The sequence below is a fragment of the Chelon labrosus genome (assembly GCF_963514085.1).
Source record: "Chelon labrosus genome assembly, chromosome: 19".
Lineage (NCBI taxonomy): Eukaryota > Metazoa > Chordata > Actinopteri > Mugiliformes > Mugilidae > Chelon > Chelon labrosus.
Genome location: NC_140352.1, coordinates 12,812,615 through 12,830,188, shown reverse-complemented (window position 1 = coordinate 12,830,188; position 17,574 = coordinate 12,812,615). Strand labels below are relative to the sequence as shown.

The 17,574-nt window shown below is 42.0% G+C and overlaps 1 protein-coding gene across 1 annotated transcript in view; it reads left to right on the top strand.

The window, feature by feature from the left end:
• The window catches only part of myo1d (myosin 1D), a 103,339-nt gene that overhangs the window by 24,727 nt on the left and 61,038 nt on the right, over positions 1 to 17,574 (top strand). The window contains exons 8-11 of the mRNA XM_084567076.1: positions 1,465 to 1,668; positions 2,057 to 2,202; positions 2,310 to 2,424; positions 2,592 to 2,762. Coding sequence (XP_084423202.1) covers positions 1,465 to 1,668; positions 2,057 to 2,202; positions 2,310 to 2,424; positions 2,592 to 2,762 — 636 coding nt within the window. The remainder of the gene's footprint in view (positions 1 to 1,464; positions 1,669 to 2,056; positions 2,203 to 2,309; positions 2,425 to 2,591; positions 2,763 to 17,574) is intronic.

Sequence of the window (17,574 nt, the reverse complement as noted above, 5' to 3'; positions counted from 1 at the left end):
GTTTTTATCTCGTGTAATCTTTTGAAGATGTTGGTAAGACTTTGAGGTTTCATGAAAACAGGAAACCCGACACATGGTGTTGGGTTCATCAAAAGAGTTTATACTTGGAATCATTGATCCTTATAATTCCCTACAATTAGTTACACATCCCTTTCCAGCGGCCACAAATGAAGTTACTGCACATGTAACGTTTATCTTCAGCCAGCAGCTGGTTAGCATAGCTTAGCCAAGACCGCGCTGCTAATGTCCGTGCTAAGCCAACGCACTGCTAGCTCGTATTTAGAGCATTAGACAAAAGATTTGTCTCAAACTTTTATTTAAACTCTGAGATGCATCCAGGTAGACAAATAACCAGAAGATGCAGGCACATACTGACGTACTGTAAAACTAATAAAATGTTTAAAAATGGAGGACAGGATGAAGACAAAGTTAACTAAAACAAGAAAACACTGGAGGTAAAACAAGATGAAAGTGAAAACACTGTATGCAATGTATTCTTATCAGTAGAAGTCAGCAGTGAAGTAGTGTAAGGATGTTAAAACTGTAAGGGTTAAGCAAATAAAGTGTTGGTACAGCTCTTAATTATTATTTACATGGACACTAGTATTCCGCTAATACGATTAAAAATGCCTCATGTAACAACCTCAACCAGAACAAACTAGCCTGATCAGAAGGAACCGTTAATCGGATTCAGATTGATGGTATTAAATCAGGGGTGTCAAACATACAAAATCGACCCACACTCTTTTAGTCAGAGGTGCAGACATAACACAACACTGACACCCAGAACTAAACAGCAGATGGCAACAATGTGCCGAAAATGCACTTATTTTTCTTAAGAAATTTCAGGTTATTTGTTCTTCTTTGAACAAAAACAAAGTTTTTGAGTTGTTATTTAGAGGATATTAATGCTACTGGTCTGGCCTGTTTGAGATCAAACTTGGCTGTATGTGGCCCCTGAACTACAGTGAGTTTGACACCTTTGATGATGTGTTAAATAATGAAATATTCACCCCTAATTGACAAATAACACTTGATATGACCATTTCTCTCAAGCTGCAATAAATCCATTCATTTTGCATGTGTTCGCCTCATGCGGGGTAAACATCAGGTGTCGAGTTTCCAGGACTTGCGGAAACGTGAAGGAAGCAAAACAATCAGCCGTTTAAACAAATGTATGAAAAGATGAACACGGCCTGTTGGTAGCACGTGGGCGGCAACGTTGAAAACGTGGCTCCATCTTTGACAGATTGTTCTATTGAATCAGTGAAGTTGGGCAGAGAAGCAGATACGGCACGTTGCAACATGCATAACCACATTGTTATATGTTATCAGATTAAGGTATAAAAGGCTCTTGCTGCTGTAAGAAAGAGGATATTTGTATTTCTCAAATTGTGAAACTATTCCTTTAACCAGACTGTTACAGATGATAGAGTAAGCCGTCATCTTTGTTCTCTCCTATAGGGAAACCTGACGTTTGGTATGGATGGTGACGTGACCCTGATAGAGAACACAAAGCTGGTGTCTGTGATCAGGGATTTGCTCTCCACCTCGGAGGAGAACGTGGAGAAGGCGCTGCTTTACCGGACGGTGGCCACGGGTCGAGACGTCATCGAAAAGCAGCACACGATGCAAGAGGCCAGCTACGGGCGCGACGCTCTGGCCAAGGTTACTACTGCTGTGACCACAACACAAAAGCCACAAAAACAGCAACACGGGCTAGCTGAGGCCTGTGGGGTTGTGACATTTCGCTTTGCGCTATTTTTAAAGGGGACTCACACTGATTCTCACCAGCATGAGTCACAATGTTATGACTCCAGACAGAGGCTGGAGATCGGTGGAACCAATGTATGTAGGCAGCTGCAAGACCAACACTGTGGGCTGCAAACAAAAGCCTGACTCACTGATATTTTGACATTCAACTCCCAGCTAGTCATCTGTAACTGTTATTTGTTTGGGTGAACTATTCTGTACCCTTAAGCTAGCCACTTTTACACCAGAAACAGCCAAATAATCCCCTGCACACGTCTTATGTTTAACACTATGTCGTCCTCAGGCGATGTACGAGCGTCTATTCTGCTGGATCGTGGGCCGCATCAATGACATTATTGAGGTGAAGAACTATGATGCCAGAGTCCACGGGAAGAACACGGTCATCGGGGTGCTGGACATCTACGGTTTTGAGATTTTCCAGAACAACAGGTTTGGATGAGATAAAATAAAAGGCCCTCCTCAAAATCTGTATCATTTTGGCATTTGATTTGATTTACAAATTTCATTTCACTGTTTCTTTTTTGTGTGCATTGTAGCTTTGAACAGTTCTGCATCAACTACTGTAATGAAAAGCTGCAGCAGCTCTTCATCCAGCTGGTGCTCAAGCAAGAACAGGAAGAGTATCAGCGAGAAGGCATCCCCTGGAAACATGTATGAAGGGCAATTTTTGATTCCTACTTTGATTCCTAATATTTTGCAGGTTTACAAATTAGATCAAATCAACTAGCTTCATGTCAAATCCTGCTTATAATTAATTAAATTAGTATATTTTTGTCATTTTTAACTTGTCCTCTTTATCCTCCGCCTTATTTCACCAGATCGATTACTTCAATAACCAGATCATTGTGGACTTGGTGGAACAGCAGCATAAGGGCATCTTCTCTGTGCTGGACGAAGCCTGTATGAATGTGGGAAAAGTCACAGATGAGGTTTTTCTCCAAGGACTCAATGGCAAGCTGGCCAAGCACGTCCACTACAGCAGCCGCAAGGTAGGAAAAAAAAAAAAAAAAGCTTCTATTTTGTGCACAGAGCCTGGTTACTTTCGTTAAGTGGGTTAAAAATCCAAATGGTGTCTTCCTTTCTTCACGTGTTTAATGGGAATAGTAAGCAGTAATACATAATATGAGGGTGGCAGGTGGTTTGAACCTTTCCTAGCTGTCACGAGGGAGAGGTGGAGTACATCCTGGACCAGTCTATCACAGGGCCAATATAGAGAGACTAACAACCATTTATACTCAATTTAGAATCCCCAGTAAACCCTAACACACATGGAGAACATGCAAACTCTGCACAGAAAGTGGTTCGAACACAGAACTTTTTTGCTTTGAGGCGACCGCAGTCGTGCAGATAATGCAATTAAATAAATCTAAACCGTATTTCTGGTTTCTTTGCTCTACACAAGCAAAATCTTTTCATTTAAAGCTCTGCTTTTATCTTGGCAACCCTGGTACTCCATCCAGCGCTGCTGCAGGGAGGCGGGTTGCCACCCATATTGTACACCTCTGTAGGTCCGTGTCCACCCTGGCCTTCCCGTTACCTGTAGGTGCGGCCAAATTTTTTCTTTTTGTTAGCAAGCCATACGATAAAAGTTGATCTTGGGAAGAGATTTAAAAAATGGACACTGACTCTGCCTGCCAGAGATCTCCAGGCAGAAACTACTGCAGCTGAGGTCTTGAACCACAAAGTCCAAGTCACTTTACATGAGCTAGCTTCTTAAATGTAAGAATTTGCTGCGCTGAGAATTAATCTATGAATTAAAAATGCCATACTAATCACTATGCAGGAAACATTACCGTAAAACTCAAGCAGTTTATCAGCCTGTGATGATGCACGATGCGGCTGTAGTAACTTGAGAACAGCAGAGGGCAGATTACACCACGCAGTGAGCAGCGATTAGAGGAAGAGACTGAACATGATCCTGTTAGTTGTAATAATCAGGAAGGCTTACCGCCTAATTCACTCTAATGGTCTGCGCTAGACAAAACATAAGCCAATTTAATTTTCCCAACATCCATTGTTTGCGTTTGGGATCAGGTGGATTAGACGTGGCGAGAGACGCTCATTTTCGACGATCCTGGCTTCAGCTTTTCTGATGTTTAACATGTAAGAAAGGTTGTTTGAGGCAGGAGTGTTTTCACTTAGAGGCCGTCTCCACTGTGGACACAAGGGGGCATCACCTGTTAGAGAAAAAGCGTGCGGGAGTCTGACTCAACACTTTGGACAAGTGATGTCACTAGCAGCCAATGGGAGTGTACGGAGCTGGTGCTCTGCTGTGTTAGAGCGACTGGTGGAGGATGTGTATTCACAAATTTATGAGGAGAGCCATGCAGAGAAACTGGGATGAGGAGGGAGAGGGAGGGAGGGGGAGTAAGGGAGACGGTGATGCAGTGAAAATGAATGGTGACAAGCGGGACGTATCTGGGGATCAACATACTTTAAGCAACAGGCTGCAGAGTGAGGCGCTGTGTCAGAAACTGTTCCCCACTCAACTGAACCCCACAGACGCTGTTACTTATTATAGTTCAAAGTGCACAACGGCAAGGAAACTGTAAAGAAAAAAAAGCAAACTGTGATTAAAGCAGGGCTGAACTGAGATGAGGTAACGATTGCACTGTGCCGCTGGCCGTATTGATCGGTGAAGCTTCCCTTCCTCCTATCATCTTGGAGTCGATACCCACCCCCTGCCATCAGTCCTCTGCTGCTCTCTGACCTGCTCCTCTGGCTGCAGACTCCAGAGTTTAAAGTAAATCAGAGGGTTTGAATGTACAGTAGAGCGGTCCAGCTGCTACGTCCTAGAACCAATATGGACAAAAATCAATATTAGCCAGAGATCTTTTTTTTTTTTTTCTCTTTCTCGCTCTCTTCCTGTACTGTCTGGAGTCCTGTTGCCAGGCAACATTAACATAATGGACTTTTTTTTTGTTTTGCTTTTTTTGTAAGGAAGTGGTGTGAATTGTTGGGGGCTTTGCTCGATCTCCAGGGTGTTATTATTTCCTGGAATAGATGGTTTGTATTACCATTTAGATGAACATCTTTGAAAGTTAATTTGTCCAGAGAGCATCAGAGACGAGCCTTCCGCATAACATTTAGTGTAGAGGAGAAGATCTCCTAAAAATGGGGATTTAACTGAAATAAAAAGCCACTATGAAATATAAATATACGGCTTATTGCATCAGTATATTACCTGAAAGTGGATAGAATGAATTGTAGTAACTTCTGTTCCCCCTTTACCATTTATATGTTCTTTATAATCTGGCTGTAAGCACAGTTTAGGTAACCGTGGCGTAAACTCTATGAATTATTCGTGCTGTTTATCAAATATTTGTTGCGCGTTTCCTTTAAACTTATTCATTTGACCAATATACAGTGGAGCTGGGCTCTTGTATTTATGGTGTGAGGGTGATTGATTATCATCTGTGGACATTATGCGTATTAAAACATCCTTTTGAATATTTATAGATCCATCTTGAAGGAGATTTATTGGCTAATGATGAATCGGTGTGGACGTATTTAATTCATTATTTAGACGTTTTGTTCTTAGCACCACCTGCTGGTCAGAGTAATAGCTACTCTTTACAGCTTAAGGTGGGTTTACACTCACTTGCCATTTCATTAGGTACACTAATGAACGCATTCTAATACAACAGCCCTGCACAGAATCTTAAAAGGTATTCAGTAGTTCATTAGTTTCATTTTGTAGTACTATTGACCTGTATTGTGTTGTACAGACACATGTTCTTATTATTTTGACAACCCCATTTTAGTCAGTGGGCCAGGCTAAATAACGGTAATAACACTTTAAAGTACATCCTCCAAAATGGCCATGCAGTTAAATGACATTAAAAATTAACTAAACATTAAAACACTCATGAAGCTAAGAGTTAGCGCTGGAGTGCTGTATTAGAATGCATTAGTTTTCACTAGCGTACCTAATGAACTGGCAAATGAGTGTCTATAAGAGATTAAAAGCACCTGTTACTGACTGATGAGTGGATGTTGTTGTGCACATTTTAGTACAAAGCCTCCTTTTGATCCGCTGTCTTTGCCCTGTTATAGATACGCCATTGCGCTTTTGATAAAGACTCAACAGCTCCTGTAAACATTTCACATTAAAAGCCCTTTCTAGTTTCAATGGACTGAAATCCTTCAGTGCGTTTATTGTGAAACATTTCCAGGCATGCCGTATGCAACAACAGTAGTAGAGGATTAAAGGATGACAAAGCACACACCTTCGCCTACTGTGACCGAGACGAGGCAATTATATTTCATAGAAGTAATCCACAACGACAAAGTGTTGAAAATAGCGTGATTATATTGTGGAGTTTATTAAATTAAAGCATTAGAAATCCTTAAAAGGCATGTAGCTATGGAGATCATCCACCCATCTCTTTCCCTTGCTTGTGTCTGGGTTTGTGTCAACCACACCCCCGTCCATCTATTGGCAGAAACCTGGAAGTACATATATGGATTTAGAGAGGGTTTCTTTAATTTAATAATTAATACTTTTACTCAAATAAAAATAAAAGAGGAGACGGAGAAATACTCTCACTGTATATCAGTGTGACCCAAAATAGACATCCTAACCCAGACTCAAGGATGCAAATTAGCACTCGGTAAAGTTCTGAATTTTTTACGGCTTTGTGTGTGCAAAAGCGCACACGAGCTCTGCAGACTTTAAAGTCCCACTGTGGCTTCTCCTCAAGTCTGTTCGCCGGGATAAAAGTGTGAAGGTTGAAAAAAGAAGGAAGTGTGAGAGAGAGAGAGCGAGCGAGCCGGGGGAAATTGAAATGTGAGGGGAAGTGAGATATGCACATCAAGGGATTGAAGGGGGTGGGTGCATGTAGAAAGGATGTATAACAACGAGAGCGAGATATGCACATGCACATGATGTTTGATGTAGCGCTTCAATAGTGTAGGATCTACTTTTTCATCGTCTGGGTTTTTTCAAGGCTGCAAACTAAACTTCAATCAACTTAATTGATAGTCCTGCATCCTTTACATGGACCCTAAATAAGATGATCAGATATATGTGTGTTTACATGCCCCATCTTTACTGAATTGATTCAGTAAGACACTGTAAGACATCGTCAAGTAGCATAAGAGTGCTGATGTGTGTGTGTAAAATAAAGCCTCCTCTCCTGCAGGTTGTCATTTTCAGCTTGTGTTTTGCAGAGTTGTTGATTCTGCTTTATTTTGGTGAATGTAGTTTGTGTCTAAGTTTGTCTGCGTTATATCACAAAGACAGGTGTTTGTCATTTAGCCAACCTTATAAAAATCTAAGATTCATCGATATATTGCAGTTTATCACAAACACCAGCCAAACTTAACATTAGATGATATTCAAGAGGATTTATTGCAGGACTTCATGCCTTTCAGCTAGCTGTGTACCTAATAAACTACCAACTTTATATGGAATATAATCAATTTCTGCTCCTCACTGCCAAGAACTATGAGACATAAAGGAGATAGGATGCATTGGAAGAGACTGACTCAGAGATCAGTTCCAGGAGAAGTTCCTGTAACGTGATCTGTGTCTGCTGTTATGTTCTCAACCTGCTTCCGGTACTGACGTTATGTTGTCTAAAGCACACACACTCTGACTCACAAACACTCTGTCCAGGCTGTTCATCCAGTCACTCGCTGCATACTGCATGTGGTCAGTAAGTTAAGATCACACGTGTAGTGACTGCTCTCAACCGAAAAAAACACAACAAAAGGGCAGTGGCGCCCGTTATGGGTAAAAGGAGCTTCGTCTTCACTCTTTTGTTGCTTCTAAACACTTCTTTCACATCTCAATATGATGTTTTGCAGTCAGCTGGTGAGAAATTTATTCGCTTCAGGGCTCCTCAGCCTTGTTATGAATTAATAAGGCAGATTTTGATGCACTGAAGCCACGGGCTTGTTTACAGAGATGTCTTACCTAAAGGGAAATGCCTGAATCTGTTTGTGTGTCGGTGCGGAGCAATCCGTCTGTCTCCAGTTGTTTTCCATCAGGTTGTGTTTGATGGACTCAGCCCTTTCATCATGCTGAAACTTAATTAGTTTCATAAATGTTTTACTCTTGTTTACCTTCTGACAGCAAACTTGTTTTTGGGTCACTGCAACACAACCAGCCAGACTGCTGATAACCTTTTCTTATTGTGTCAATATAGTTTCTCCCTCTGTGCCAAAAAAAGCACATGGAGCACGCTCTCATTCCTTCAGTATGTAGTTAGGTTTATACCCTTTCTGTGAAGTCGAAGGCAGCAATTGACCTTTGCAGTTTTTATCGGCAGGAAACTGTTGATGGTCGTACGTTTGCCGGTGTCGGGCTGTTGGTGAGCGTCTGATTCTGTGGTGTGTCCTGCACCGTTGCCACTAGTTGGACCTCTGACTTGACAGCATCTTTTAATCTGACTAAAGTGTTATAACAAAATGATCATCTTGAAAGAATAAACTGGTTTGGGAGAAGCCAACATTTTACAATGATTTGTAGCCTTTACTAGCTTCCTAGCCTCCCAGCTAATATATTAGCTCTTCCTAACATGAGGCGAAGTCACAGTCATATTTTTTTACCATCAAGTCTTTGATGTTGGTGAGTCCTGGCTCTGCGTTTACTCAAGCATTGATGGAGCAACAACCTACAATTAATTTTCATTGGCAGTCGGCAAACTGATGCCCAACACTTGGTGGAGATGGGATATGGGCGTGACACGCTGCACGTCAACTCCGCCAATGACACAGTGATGCGTCAACCAGTCCTATGTGTTTCTTTGACAGCGTCAACCTGGAGCTTGAGCAACACTTTAGTGAATGACTGTAGCTTTTGGCACTCACGGTGTGAATGCACCATTAGTTGCACTGATAAACTCAATAACACAAAGTCACTGAGTTCACCATCATTCATCCACACTCACTGAGTCCACCTTATTGTGCAGAATGTGTAGTAATCTTAAGAAATAGTCCCCAAAGATGCTGCATTTAATCCTTTTGTTGAATCTGAAACACCACATTTTACCTCCTTTTTAATCAGTATTGTTGTTATTATTTATTAACAGCAGATCAAATTATACAAGCTGCTACTGTGGAAATCTGAGCTAATTCTCTCTCGACTCACTTGCTCTCAGCTCCGCAGAGCTTTATCACATCCTTTATCTCATTGTTTTCCGGCCCAAAGCTTTACTGTTCGGTCTAGCAGCTCTTATCAGCCTCATCTTCAGCAACAGCAGACAGCAGCTGTTTCCAGGCTTTAATAAACCTGCTGCCTCCCCGTCACTTGACGGCAGACTAGCCACTGAACACGGAGGAGCGTTTAGCGGCTAAAGATGCAGATATTTCCCTGAGGAGGTGGTGGAGAGCAAAACAGAACTAGAAAAAGGGAGCATCTACTGGATTAATGTTGTGTTTCCACTGCTGCAGTGTTCTCACAAGATCTGTTTTGAAGATTTATGTTTTCAGTAGGAATCGTTATGCTTTTGGGGCGCTTAGAGCAGACAGCTTAGTGAAGCCAGAAAGTCAGTTTTGGTGTTTTGCTCTTTTTATTCGAACAGTTTATTAAATATCAAAATGTCAACCTTTTTCTTTAAACAGAACTTCACTTAAGCACTACCCTGTTTACAAGACGGTTAAAGTAAATTGCTCCCTTCAGTCTGTGGTCAGTGAATTATTTCTGTTATTTTTAACTTCCTTTCACTAGCATCTCAACACGAGGCATATGCAGGTGCAGGATAATAGGATGTGTGTCCTCCGCCTGCTGCCACATGTGTGAATGCACGTAGGGGGTTTGTGCTAAGTGGTAATGCTTTCATGGGCCATGTGTTGGCAATGCTAATCAGTGAGACAAACTGGTCATTAGCTCCAGGGAAGCACAAGGTCAGCGGTAAGAGCAAGGACACATGGATACGAAAGCCTTAGCTATCCAGCTCAGCAGTTCAGTACTGGGACATTTTTAAAGGATGATGCAGGGTTAGAGTTGGAATATAGCTTGATACCTTGTATTTTAATCCCCTGTCAGGGGCATATCAGTGCATTGGGCATGAAACCCAAAATCCATCTCCTCATCTGTCGCCTGGACCAGCTTCTGTGGTACCCACTGTGAGTTCTTGACACGTTTGGAGACGGTCAGATGCTGCTCATCGGGAGGTCATAGATGACTCTTTAGTCCAGGGGCCTGAAAAGCAGGAGGGCACAGGTGGCAAACAGGATTGACTGAAATGTGATAGCGGGAGGTGGTGGAGGGCGAGAAGCTGACTTGGTGGAGGTCTCTTTTATTGGCAGTGTAACGGGAAAATCTGTTTAGAACAGTTTGGTCGAGCAGACTTGGATCCAACCAACTCAGTTAGTTTGTGTAGAGAGTGTTGTTTTCAGTAGCTGTTAGCTTTCTGTTAGCATTTTTGATTTCATAAATTGGCTGTTACACTAAAAAGCTCTAAAAAGTCTCTTCTAGTTCAGGGACTAATGGAGGAAAATTACCAGAAACTTACCAAAACTATCTTTATGGCTTGATAACAGTAGTGAGCAAATATGGTTTCTCATAATTTAGACAAGCTGATCCTGGCTTATATTAGATATAAGACTGCATAGAGAGCTATTACAAATTAATGGAAAATAACTCATTGAGGTGTTATTCTACTACATGTGTGCTGCTATGGATTTCCGAACTTTAGCAGAGGACCGGTCCAAAAGCTCTTTCCGCTGTTGTTGTTTAGAAATGATGGTGAGTCCATGTAATCCATTTACTTATTAACTGTGTCCCCTTTGGTTGAGATCTGAGGGCTGTAGAAGAATATGGTATCTGGGCAAAGACTGCCCCAGTCTGCACTAGCTGAGGACAGTCGGCAGTGAGTAGATCGTAGTCAATCAAATATGTTTGAATGTTTTGAGTTGAATCTGGACCCAATCAGGGTAGTGTGAACGGATTACCGACCCACCTGCAAACACCAATGAAAAAGAGAGAGTGGGTCATAGGAAATGGCGTCAGAAGACGACGGAAATCAAAACATCGTTGGCGAACAGTGAGACCAGGCGAGTGGCGACTATATAATGTTGTTTGTAGCACAGAAGTTTGATGAGTTCAGTTGGTTTTAATTGGTTTGACAAATCATGTAGTCTGTGATCTCTCATCGGGCACAGTTAAGTGTGCGATCTTCAGTCTTTCAGTCGTCATACAAAAAAGTGTTAGTGTGAATGCCTAGTCTTTTCAAAATCTGTAAAGACTGTGAAAGTTGTGTAGAGTGTTCCCAGCTTAAGGCTCTGCTGAGAAAACCAAATTCCTTGAACTTCCTGAAGAACTTGGAAATGCAGGGTTTTAGTCGAGTTTGAAGCCTGGGCCGGGATTTTGGAACCAGTGGTGGCCTGCGATGCATTAGTTCATAACCCAAACTAGTTCTCTGTTGGTCAAAAAGCCCTTTGAGTTGTCCCAACAGAACATTCCTGTCTGGGGTACACCCTGGACAGGTCACCAGTCTATCGCAGGACTAACACGGAGAGACAGTCAACCATTCATACTCGCATGCACAACTACAGCCAGTTTTAGAATCACCAGTTTGGCTTTCAGGTTGTGATTCAGTTACTGCAGAGTGCTGCCATTTACCTTCATGGCTGCATGAACACACCACAGAAAAAAAGAGCCTCTACTTCAGTTTCTTTACTGCGTGGTTCTGGGAATCTTTTCTCCGCAAATAAATGTTGAGACACGTCACTGTCATGAAAGCTGGAGGTGAAAATGTTGTGCAGAAGTATTTTATCATGGCTTCCTGCCACTTTAACACCGGCTGCTGCTGCACCGTGTACCTGACACAGTCAGTCCACTGTTCTCGTTATTTTCTCCCTCTGTCTGTCTCTCGCCTTCTCACCTCCGCTCCTCCTCTGTTCACAGTCTTCCTGCCTCTTTCTTTCTGCAGTTGTCTCTAATTTATATGTTCCTGCCTTCCCTTGACTGTTCTGTTCTGCCTTTGTCCCTTTTAATTATGCTTATTACATAAACTTTGTTTTTTGTTTTGTTTTTTTCCCCTCCACACGTCTTGTTCAAGCTAATTATGTTTTTTCTTCAGGTGTCACCTTGCCCTTCACTCCTATCTCAGCCTGGTTACATGGTTTCGCTGTGCCTGAAGCTCTTTATTATCAGACTAATTAATCAGTTGATGAGACAATCTGGCTGTTGGTAATTTCTACTATGTGGAGGGTGAAATGAAGGCTAAGATGGCCTGTAGATGACTGAATTGTCATGTTGCACCTCATAAAGGTTACTCTTTTGACTTGGAGTCAAATAAAAGCATTTAGTCCATCTGAAACCGTTTGAATTCACGTAGTTACCAGCCTTTTTGATAGACATTGATTTAACAGGTGTTACATTTTGCACCATTTAATCCACCAAATTACTAATTGTCAAAATAATCTACATAATATTTTTTGCAGTCTAAGTATGCGGCACACTTTTTTCTGATTTTTTTCTTTGTTGGTCCTGGGAAAGCGTTCTGAATCTGCCTTCATTTTTGGTACCTACCCTAATTTACATTCATGCAGTGCTACGCCTGAAGCGTTGCAGCATAATCACTGTGTTTTTCTGCCTGAATTAGCATCACTAGCATTTTTCCTGCAACCATCGGGGGGTTTGAGTGTTCTACAGTAGTCCTCTACAGTTATTTTTAAAGGGAGAGCGGTGTAGTTTTTATTGTCTCCCCACACAGATTTTAGCAGCTGGGGCTTGACTGTGCAGTTTCCATTCTGAAACATAAAGTTGACAAAGACTGTTACAGTCTTAGCATAGTTATTCTTAATCTCTCTGAAAATGAGGCTGAAGAATGTAATTAAAATCAAAAATCTGTTAAATTTTCCAAAATAATAAACATATTCATCAGTTTTGGAGCTCATAAAAATCTCAAATGGAAATATTATTTGGATTTGTCTTTGACAAATGGCATCATTTGACGGCCTGCTGGAACGAAGATTGGTCTTACTCAACTGGAAACAGAAAACTCAGCCAAGATGGATGGATGGATGGATGGATGGATGGATGGATGGATGGATGAATACTCCATTTGCAGCACCCCTCCTAATAGCGGCGTGTTATCATTTATAATTTCATAAAGACATTAGTTTTACAAAACCTTTTTATTGATCACTTCTGTCAGATGAAATGTTTGGACCAAAGTTAGGGTCCCTTCAGCTATAGGAAGACACATTTTCTGAGACATAATGTCTATCATACTTGCTTCCGGCTGCATTCGAGTTTTCTCCCAACTCTTTGCCACACCCACTTAGATCCTAACATTTATGGAAACCTATGTCTTTTTGTTTTATCAGTCTACAAACTGCTTTCAACTTGGAAAGGCACTGTAAAGGAGTGCTGCCATGCTAGCCATTGGCATCTGTTCAAGAGAGTCTTTGTTGAGTTCTTGTCCAAGACACAACGATGATTCCTAGACACTGACAACCAACCAACAATCGCACAAACCTCACTGTAATAGTCCAAACATTGTTGCTACATGGCGGATCTTCTCAGTTGAGATGCTCACACATAGCGGTTGTTAAGCTGCTGTGGTTAGCCATTAGTTTTATAGTAAGTACCCAACTGAGTCTCTGTGTAAACAATTGCCTCACCTTTGATTGTTTGTGTTTGGGCATTTTTATTGTCCTTTTCAACATGCTTGGCACCATGAGCCACCATGATTTTGGGAAGGACGTAAACATTGCTTTGTTAATATCATCACTGCAGTTAACAAGTTGTTGCAGCTGATAAGGCTCGTTGCTACCCTGATATCGATGCAATCTATTCTCCACTTTCTTTGCCCATTGTTCTAACAGTTGTTCTGTTTCTGTTGCTTCTCCTCCGTCTCCACACACCACAACCAGCAACATGTCAGCCCCACTCTTAACATTAGTCTGAATCCGAAACGCAGAGGAGGTGCTAATAATAAAGCTGCCAACATTCGTGTCTGGGTTGTGTGGGTGCATGTTTGTGTGTGTGTGTGTTTGGTGGAGTGCGAACAATTGTGATGGATGAGGGGCAGTGTGGCTTCCAGCGGATGCAGGCTGTCTGTCTGATAGAGCATCTGTTTGTCTGTCTGCTCTGTGTTCATGTGTGTGTCTCTGTGTGCGTTCATGTGTGTCTCTCCTGCAAGTGTTAGTCGTACGTACCCCCTGAAAAGTGTATGTGTTGAATTGTCCAAACAGATTATCTGCTAGGCTTGAGACAGTCAAAAGAATTCACGCAGGCTTAAAATTAAGATATTGAGCATTAAAGGGTAATTTGCATAATTTACTTTCATCAGAGGCATAAATTAATACAGCATGTTTTTTTCTGAATGTGTAAAATCAGTTGAAACATCTGTTCTTCCACCAGATTGGCAATAAAACCTCCAAAAAGGGGATATCACTGAAATCGCCTCACTGCTTCTGCAGATTTCTGCAGAGAAGTGAAAGGGAGGTATTTATTTCTGTGAGGAATTGAACTTGGATCCGGAAGAGACATTCTGTGGGTCGTTTGGTGGTTTATGATTTGGGCTTTGGAGCTGAATCAAAGCTGACTGATTCGTTCAGCTCACATGTAAATCTTCCTTCTCACACGGGACAGTTCCTTCTTACATTGTCTGCTTGACAATCTGTCAGTCTGCGTACGTGGGCTTGAGAGCACTGAGCCCTCCGATGAGTCATTCAACATCTTCACAAAGTAATGGAACATACTGTGTTGGCTTGGCTTGACAGAAATAGCATCCCGGTAGAAGGCTGCGAAGCTGTAAAAGTGTCATTTACTGCCTGTGGGTTTTTTGTTTTCCTTTCTCGCCTGCCTTCTTTTTGTGCCCAGTTTGGATACAGGTCTGAGTGAACTACTGGGCTAAAAGCAGTGTTACACCCATGTGTGATTGCTGAGCATCTCCTACATAGCTCGTAGATGTTAATTTGCTACCACTGCCTCTATTCTTTTAGTTTCAGACTTCACACCAAATTTTGAAACCTGGCTAAAGGACGCGCAGGTCCAACTACGCCAACTACGTTTACATGAACAATAAATCTTTAACCTGATTCCATCTTTACTGTTTCCATGCATGCTAAATAAAATGAAACATCAACCAGAGTAGAACTTTTTTGACAAAGTGGTTCTTTTGCCGTGGAGTGTCACATCTGCCAGAAACATAACACAATCCACTTGAATTAATTCACAGCCCCAGTGAATTAATTCAATGGAGTAAGACGACTAAGATGGAGACACGTTTTCAACGTTGCTGTCGACACGGATTCCAGCTTCATTCATCTTTTCAAACACTTGTTTGAGCAACTGGTTGTTTAACTACCTCCATGTTTCTGTCCCTCCTGGAAACCCATCACCTGGGGCCTCATGTACGAAGGGTGCGTACATGAGAAGCTCAGGTGTAGGGTCAATTTAAATATAATTTGCATATTTAAAAGGGGGTGTGGACCGGGAGGGGTCAGGTACAACATGTGTCCTCGATTGGGATGTACAAGGGAAATGTGCTTCTGGATCTGAGCATGTGCCATGTTTTAGTAGGAAATCCACGCAAGTCTTTGTACATGAGGCCCCTGATGTTTACCCCATGTGGCAAACTTCTGCAGAAAAAAAGGGATTTATTCCAGCCAGGGAGAAATGATCAGATCAAGTGTTTACATGGTTGTTAGGAGCTAATATTTTCCTATTGAACATATTGTCAAAGGTTTACACCACCCCTTCCCAATCTGAGTCAAAGTTCCCTCTCATTGGGTCATTTTGTTCAGATTAAAGTGGTTACATGAGGCATGGATGATGTCTGGCTCACAGCTGGTTTTCCAGCTGGGTCCTGGTGTTGAATGGGGTTGAGGTACAGTACGTCAGTCAGATCCATTTTCACGGCGCTCAGATGACGTGATGACTACACCGATCTTCCTCGTCTGTCCATCACCACATACGTAAAGCCAAACGATTTGATTCACCAGGTAGATTTTACTGGGGCGTAATCCGTTCCCTTGTGAGTGATTTTTTGGACCAACTTTCACCTACAAAAATGTTGTGGTTGGGGAAGTTTGGGCTGGCTTCCAGGCTGCAGTTTTCATGTTAATAGGCTTGATACTAATATTTTAAGTTTCACAGAGCCAAAACTGACAGTTTCAAATGTCTTGAAATCTTTTTTTGACAGTAAAATCATTGCAGAATTACTATGAATCAGTAAACGGATTAAAGGAAAAGGTGCGCACTCGTTTTGCATCAACTTGTCTTTGCAGCTTAGTGTTTATTAATTAGTAGATCGATTCAAAAGGTCCGATTAAAAGCGCATAGAGCTGTCCATATATTTTTTGCCCGTTTCCGTCTCTGTCAGCACTTCTCTCCCGTATCACCGTCCCGTCGGCTTTGTAGAGTTCTGTGATCCGCGGCTTTTATCTGGCCGCCTCCTCGCCCTCCGCCTTATGCTCTGACTTGCTAATCGCTCCTCTCTCCTCTGTCTCCTTTTAATCTCCGATACTTGTGTAATACTTGCGAGCACCCACTCCCAAAACTTCACTCCGCCCAGTGCAATACATCACAAACTTCCTTCATCACAGGCGGCTTTGCTTTAGAGGATGAAATGAGGAAGTCTTATCAGGCTCATCGGAGTCTGTTTCAAGGCTGTGCCAGCTCTCCCTGTGTTTCCATTCATGATTCCTCCTCCCTGCTCTCTTGCTAACTGGCCTACATACAGGCATCACTATCGCACACTCTCTTCTTTTTTCTGCTTGTGCTGTCTCTTCTTATCACACCGCATTTATTCTTCTTCCTCTGTCCTTGTCTCACCGCCTCCCTTTCTTTAATTTTATTCATCACTCCCTGCACATTCCTCTCTGTCCTCCTCTCTCTCTTGCCTTTTTTTCTTGTAGGTCTGTATTAATCCTGACAGTGTTGGTGTTTTCCACATCAATGCATCTTTTGAAGCAGTAGCGCTAACGGTTCAAATGTAGTTCAAGTGTAAGTCATTCTTGCACTTGAATTGTGATGAAATTATTACAGTCTAGACAGTTGGTTTGAAGATTGTTTTTTTCATTCCTTTTCATGTTTCATTTAGGAAAGACAGAGTTGAATAGATGTGCAGCCAAGAGGAGGGAGGATACCTGCTCTCAATAAGTTTTCTGATTTGTCTCCGAATCACATTTAAGTAGCTGGCAGAGCCGTGTAACTGAGATTTGGATTGAGGTCAGACTTCATAGCAATGTTGACTCAAAGCTTTGACTTCTGGAAAAGTTCTGTCTGGCTTTGGTTTTTTGATTTATTAAAATGACTTATGGTCTGTTTAATGCCCTGCTTCTTGAGATCTGAAAGAAAACTGTTGTGCCATGACCTGGATTTATCCTCAATGGCTTGGGACTTGACTTGCCAGGCTAGCCTTGTAACAACGATTTTCTGTATTTAAAGATTGATGAATCCTCTGTGACGTCACCTGTAGGTTTACTGAAGAGAGGTTTTGAAGCTCAGGTGAAGTCAGGCTCTGACAAGATGGTAACGGCCAGAGGCACCACTCTAACTCCCCGCTAATCCAAACAAGGACAAAGAGTTGGAGTTTAAGGGGAGGCGATGATGGTGGGTGACAGCTGCCAACCTGAGACGTCACCCACCTGTCACACAATGCAGCCACACCTTTAATTAAGCATAAAAATACAAATTCACACGTACAGTTGTCATCAGGTGATATTTTAGCTGCAGAGAGGTTGTAAACATGTTTATTGCTGCTGTAAAGTTTAACATTGAGGTCCATAGGGATTGATTGATTGGCTTTAGAGTCGGCCTCTAATGGCCATTTGAGGAACTGCAGATTTCACTCTTAGTTTATTGAGAAATGATTTGGCCTTGAAATTTTTAAT